Source organism: Saccoglossus kowalevskii, chromosome 10 (assembly GCF_978046115.1).
Source record: "Saccoglossus kowalevskii chromosome 10, keSacKowa6.1, whole genome shotgun sequence".
Taxonomy (NCBI): Eukaryota; Metazoa; Hemichordata; class Enteropneusta; family Harrimaniidae; genus Saccoglossus; species Saccoglossus kowalevskii.
This window is the reverse complement of record NC_140650.1, coordinates 11880752-11887425: the sequence shown is the minus strand read 5'-3', so window position 1 is coordinate 11887425 and position 6674 is coordinate 11880752. Positions and strand designations below refer to the sequence as shown.

The following is a 6674-nucleotide window of genomic DNA, read 5'->3' as shown; positions in this document are numbered from 1 at the left end:
GTAAACCTAAATTTAATTAGAATGATATTTTGAAAATAAATTTGCAATACAAGCTTTATATTTATTCGCGATCCAAATCCTGAATATGTATGCTTTCTTGTGTCACAAATATGTGACTAACTTGTGTGAGAAGCTTTACGGATATTAATTAACCACGTAGATTTTGGTAAAACAGCCGAGGAAATTTGCTCAAACTGAAAAGGTAATTATTACCAGTAAAACAGATTCTATACTCGTTAACTATATTGTAACAGGAATTAGGTTTTGACGATTGCTGCAACCCTATCGTAGCGGTTGCCTGGCTACATCGCGCATATTTTACTTCACTATTGTTTGTGTAGACAGACAGTATTTGCCTCTTCATTTGTGGGAAAAAACATTTCGGTTATGGGAAGGGGTGGGCATGGGTAGAACAATGTCACACGCGACCATGCTTGTTGCGACATTATTTAGATTTATAAGATGAGATATAGTCAATGTGTGAATATTGTGTTATTGCAGGACATACAGTGAGAGATTGTAGAACAGCACCGAAACATGCACGTGAGGTAAGTTAACTTTGTGCAATATCATAATACATACATATATTTAACTAATACAAACACAAATACGTCATGTTATTTATAAGAAGTTGTCAATTAGTCTCAAAGTCAACAAGTAAGTAAGGGTCACTCATAAGACTCGCATGAAAAGATGGTAAACTTGGCTGAAATTTAGTAACAATACTTAAACTCACTACAATTCTTGATATTTTGCAGAGCAAAGTGTTTCATCAAATAAATAGGAGTATCAGAAATTTTATCAGTGGCAAAAATGGTTTAGTTTTAACCATCCTTAATAAACATGACAGAATGAATATAACCCATGCAGTGGCGTTATCAAATCCCTTATTACGTATTGTAATTAAGATGACAATTCGCCTGTAATTCTGATGGACAGAATTATCCTCGAGTGCAATTGAGTTGGTTCATACTGTGAATACATGGTTTTATATGTGTGGGCGTACATGTAGTTTATAATGCCCAAGTTTCGACATAAGCATAAACACCCAGTCACAGTGAGAGTGTGTATTCATTGATTTGCCATTTCGAGTTGCCCCTGTAGGACAGTCAGTGTGACGCACCAGGTAGTGCGACTACCTAAAGTGGCGAGACGAATCCCATGTTGTATTTCAATTTGTCTTTCCTGAGATTAATTTATCGGGAGTGTTGATATGTTTCGTCTATACACATGGATTATTACACTAAGAATATATGTATTTAATACACGAAGGCTATTATAATGAAGTAATAGCTGATAACATTTGTTTCCAGGTTGATCAAGAATGGAAGTTCATATTCATACACTTAACAGTATTACGAAAGGTAACTTTCTGATGTGCAATATAAACAATGAGAAACATTGATTGTCATCAATCAACGCCCGCAGCATTTGCCTATTCAAGGAATAGATAACTTCATACTGAAAGGGGTATAACTTTTGAAGTTCAAATGTCCGTGAAAACCGCAAAGGCTACTTTTTAAAACGCAAAAGTGTTTTGGCAATGATAAGCCTTGCTCACACAAAAATGGATAGAGTTGTTTGAACGAATAACATGTGCAACTTCCTTGATTGCATTTTAGCTTAGTTCAAAAATAAAGTAACTGTTCTCTCTAAAAGAAGGGTGTGTTGATTTTACCGAATGGTTGCATTTTATTTAAAAGTTGGTGTTATATTTTATTCTAAAAAAATAGTTAAAAGGGATTTTTTGATTTTGCAGAACATTCAAGTGTCTTGCCCATACCAGCCAAGTGCCCCCATCTGGGAATTAATGTCGTTATTATTGCAGTAACTACCGTATATGTATGTTAATAATGTCGAGTGCTTATTGTTACACCGCATACTTTTTTGTATTTTGTCAATCTAATTTGCAACTAATTATAGTGTCTTGAGGAAGATATGTCTGTGGCTGGCCTGGGATGTGGAAAGAACAATATTAACGTGAGTATAATTTGCAACTAATTATAGTGTCTTGAGGAAGATATGTCTGTGGCTGGCCAGGGAAGTGGAAAGAACGATATTAACGTGAGTGATCTCAATAGCAGAACAATCTACATCTTAAATATGTTTATTAAGTTAGTCAGCTATATTTGTAAACTGTACCCTGCCTTGACCTTCATGTTTGACATTATTATTGTACTGACATGTTATGTCTATGCTAGAGAAGATGAAATCTGTTTACTATAATCTGATTCATGATCGTGCGAAAACAACAGTTTTATATTTTTCCTTATTACCGCCAATATGATTTTCATGTAATTCAGAGTTAGAGTACGTGTAATTGCTCTCAATATTGTACACAGTGAATCTTACAGATGTATTTGTCAAAATCCTTCACATTGCACGAGTAATGGCTATACACTGACTGTATCACCGAGTCATTCGATACAATTTTGGTATAACTGTTAATACCTAATTAAGCATAATTTTTCATGGTTTCAAATAATCATTTTTATTTCCAGCTTACTCTTGTTCTTGTATTCTACAGAGAGCTATTGATGACTGGGTGTTTTTATGTTCCCTCCTTGGCAATGACTTTTTGCCAAAATTGCCTTCCCTGAATGTCCGGTATGCTATTCCCATTATACATATATAGTATTTATCCATTATTACGTATGTCATTAATATGCCTATATATATACAATACAATACAATACCAATGTATTCTCATATTATTAAATTAATGACTTTATTTCAGAGAGAATGCACTTGATAGGCTGGTGCGTATATACAAGACAGCTGTCACCCACACCATGGTAAGAATACCTGTTTTCAGCAAACATCACCTGCTTAGTTCCATGTATTAAGTGCTCATTAATTACATCTAACATGGCATAAACATGTACATGCATAGTTCACTGTATTAAGTGCTCGTTAATTCCTTCTAGCATGGCATAAACTAGCCTGACAAGTTGGCGTAGGTGGCGCCCTGGACTGGTGGGGATCGCAGCAGTCCAGTGCGCCACCTACGCCAACTTGTCAGGCTAGGCATAAACATGTACATGTATATTTCACTGTATTAAGTGCTTGTTAATTCCTTCTAGCATGGCAAAAACATGTACATGCATAGTTCACTGTATTAAGTGCTCATTAATTCTATCTAGCACAGCATAAACATGTACATGCATAGTTCATGACCAATCACGGACATATCTCATATATATATTAAAAATAATAATTATATTTTACAGCGTAAACCTCTCGGCTATATCTAAAACAAATAATACAATACATGTTATGTGACTCAGCTCATGACATGCAGAATTAAGTCTATAGAACTAGGTCTTATTGAATATGTATATTATGCTAACTAATTACGTATTTTACCATAACTTTTAAGGTGACTCAAATGCAGGGAGTGAACATAGATACGGAGGTAAACCAGGTAATATTAATATGCATAACATATAGGACCAGTTGAATTTCGCTTTGTTGAGATACAGTTTTTACAACTCAAGATTGAGTATGATTTTTCGGAGTTAGGGTTCAACCCAGGGAACTCGATTGAAATGGTTTGTCAGACATTTTAGAATTTTGTATTTCATTATTTTCATTTAAAAGTCTGTTTTGTTTTCTTTATTGAATATGTGAATATATTACATAATGAGACTGGTTATACATTAGAGCTAAAACGTGCCGGTATACATCATAAAATAAACACCAATTATTGCTAAATACATTAGTAAATGCAAATATAGTTTCATATTATAATAAGCTTTGTATCTATTAGTAAGAATTCATACATATGTATTTTTTCCATAGCGCTACCTTACAGACAATGGAATTGTGAATTTACACATGTTACAGATGATACTCACAGGTGAGAAGCATACATACCCTTTAATTAATTTGATCCATGTTATTATTTTCCATGTTATTTAGTTTCTAACGTAATTTGGTTTGCATTCAGAGCTAGGCAAGGAGGAGGATGTCATATTCAGAGAGAGGCGTCAGAGGAATGAATGGGTGAGTAGTAGAAACAACCGATATGAGCAGAAATGACGAACATTAAAACTCCATCAACAATCACACATTAAAAACTGACACTCAATATGTATAATACATGTTCAAACCAATATGTGGAAGATGCAACCAATAGCAGGAAATTTTCTTCGGGGAAAGTCATTAGATAATTGATAATATTCACCCTATTCAATATTTGACGCAAATTGTTATTCGAGCTGTGTGATGCTGTGTTGTTATTATTATCGAAAATATACATTAAGTTTATTTTTTATATTCCATGTACAAAGTCAGAAGACAATGTAAGGTAAGATTGAAATAGTGATTTAGAAGTACATTCATCGATAGCATCCATTATTTATATCATACAGCAAACAAAACAGACACAATTTAAAACTACAAGTTATCATAAACATTAGCATAAAGAAGAGGTGGAGGTGCATTTATTATATGACATTAATAATAGTCTTCACAAACGTGTTTTATATGGTTTCATTGTCAGGCTAGGTATGGATGGATGGAAAGATCGATACTATAAATACAAGTTTGATGTGTCACCATCACATGAACCTGAATTTATAAACAATTTGGTGAGTTTTTATGTTCGATAGTAATAATTATTCAAATTTTAATTGTTATCTTACTTTTCATCATTACATGAATTCAGTGGTTGTGTAGTAACTTGTAATTAATATGTTTGCAGGGTTACGCGAATGTGTTAATACCAATTTGGTGAATTTAAAGATATAGTTATTCATTTCAAATCTACTAGGCAGTATCTCACATAATTAGATTCAGTGCTCTATCCAGTATCAATCATCTTATAATGTTGCTATGCTTCATATTACAGGCCAACTCTTTTGTAAAGGGTCTATGTTGGATATCAATGTATTATTTTCATGGCTGTCCATCCTGGCAGTGGTTTTATCCATACCATTATGCTCCATTTGCTATGGACTTCAAAAATATTACCCATCTACAAAATGACTTTGAAGTCGGCGAGCCAGTAAGACTTTTTCTTGTCTTTTCATTGGATTAGTTGAGAAGCTAATTCCATGCAGCATACAACAGTCAAGTACCTATCAGTTCTGAAAACCTAGGGTCTATGAATAAACTATCACTTGTTAAATATTTGTGTAAGAAATAGTAAATGTGATGCATGTAAATGTAATTCCAGTGACATTCTACAAACGTGGGCCGTATAATAATCATATTGTATTTGTTTACAGCTGAAACCGCTTGAACAGTTGATGGCGATATTACCACCTAGTAATGATCATTTGTTACCAATGACATGGAGACCTTTAATGACCGGTGAACCTGGTGTGAGTTTATACAATATATGATATTACTATACATCTGCCACCGTAACGCCGTAAGTTACAGCGTAATTTTGCGGTATTTTACGGGGTATTTTCATCCTACCTATTCGGAAATGCGAATTCCAAATATGGAATGATTACGCGCGTAAGCGTCGTCCTCTAATAATGAAAAAAAAAAAACATGGCTGCCACTAAAGTTTGACCGGACTCCACACAAATACGTACTCGGACAGTACGCGGCGCGTTGTTCGATACTCCAGCTCTACTATCTTGGTTCATAGTTTGACGTATCCTCGTAATAACCTTATATTCTTCAATTATAATTTTTTGCAATATACATGTAACCCATTTCATCCTGATTACATGAATTATTCTTATTTTGCAGGATTCTCCTATTAGAGATTTCTATCCTGATGACTTTGAAATAGATTTGAATGGTGAGAGATATAAAAAACAAGGTATAAATGCATTAGCAAATGGCATGGAAACACTTTATTGGAATCTTATATTGATATAATATCTAGTTATTAATACTATTCATTGCCATGGGAACATAATAAAAACAAGGAAGGCACTAAGTGCCATGTTCGGATACAATAATTGTAATGTAGACACAATATAGTCTGCAAAAAAAAAACAATCGGCAGTACCGTATATTTTGATCATTCTAATTGGCGTACTCGCAAATATGCTAATATGAACAGGGGCAATAATACATATATGTTAACATTTCAGGTGTTGTTCGAATTCCTTTTGTGGATGAGACGAGACTGAAAGAAGCGCTAGAGGGTCTACATCTGACAAGAAATGAAGGTAATGTTAAACAATGTTGAAATATTTGTGTCAATGAAGCAGTTCATTAATTCTTCATTCAATACTCAGATATAACATTTGTTAAATCGAATATTGCCTAGCATGTCATCGTATGTTATAACTCTATATATGACTTCCTGTTACAGAATGCAGAAATAGGTTTGGCAATGACGTTGTGTTCTTAGATGCAATCCACCCGGCGTATGTATTTTTTAAACAACTTGACAACAACATCATTGATGATGAGGTTTGTGTTCAAATACAAATGTTGTAAATAAACAGTATATTATTCAACTGGGTTCTTTCAGCGTTTATTTTAAGCAATATCAATAAGCAGTATACCCTGTGGACGAATTTGTTAGAGCTATATTTGAAGGTCATCATTTTTTCGATGTGACATTTTTAAATTACAAATAAATTACACAATGGATCCGTGAATAACATCACATTACATATAATTAATGCAGTCGATGATGTACGAACTATCATATATCAAAGTGACATTCTTTGTGGGCCATATTATTGTGGTTGACTGGA

General features: G+C 33.8%; 1 protein-coding gene across 2 annotated transcripts; it reads left to right on the top strand.

Annotated features, from left to right (window-relative positions):
* The first annotated feature begins 3805 nt into the window (after window positions 1-3805).
* LOC146737867 (5'-3' exoribonuclease 2-like) lies at window positions 3806-6425 on the top strand. Of its 2 annotated transcripts, XM_085504253.1 has the most exons (9): window positions 3806-3859; window positions 3950-4005; window positions 4293-4309; window positions 4505-4592; window positions 4853-5008; window positions 5232-5327; window positions 5710-5782; window positions 6060-6137; window positions 6284-6425. In XM_085504253.1, the coding sequence occupies exons 1-9, from the start codon at window positions 3838-3840 to the stop codon at window positions 6409-6411; spliced, it is 714 nt and encodes a 237-aa protein (XP_085360379.1). In that variant the 5' UTR covers window positions 3806-3837; the 3' UTR covers window positions 6412-6425. The 2 variants fall into 2 exon arrangements, with proteins under 2 accessions (XP_085360379.1, XP_085360380.1); XM_085504254.1 differs by lacking the exon at window positions 4853-5008.
* The last annotated feature ends 249 nt before the right edge of the window (window positions 6426-6674 follow it).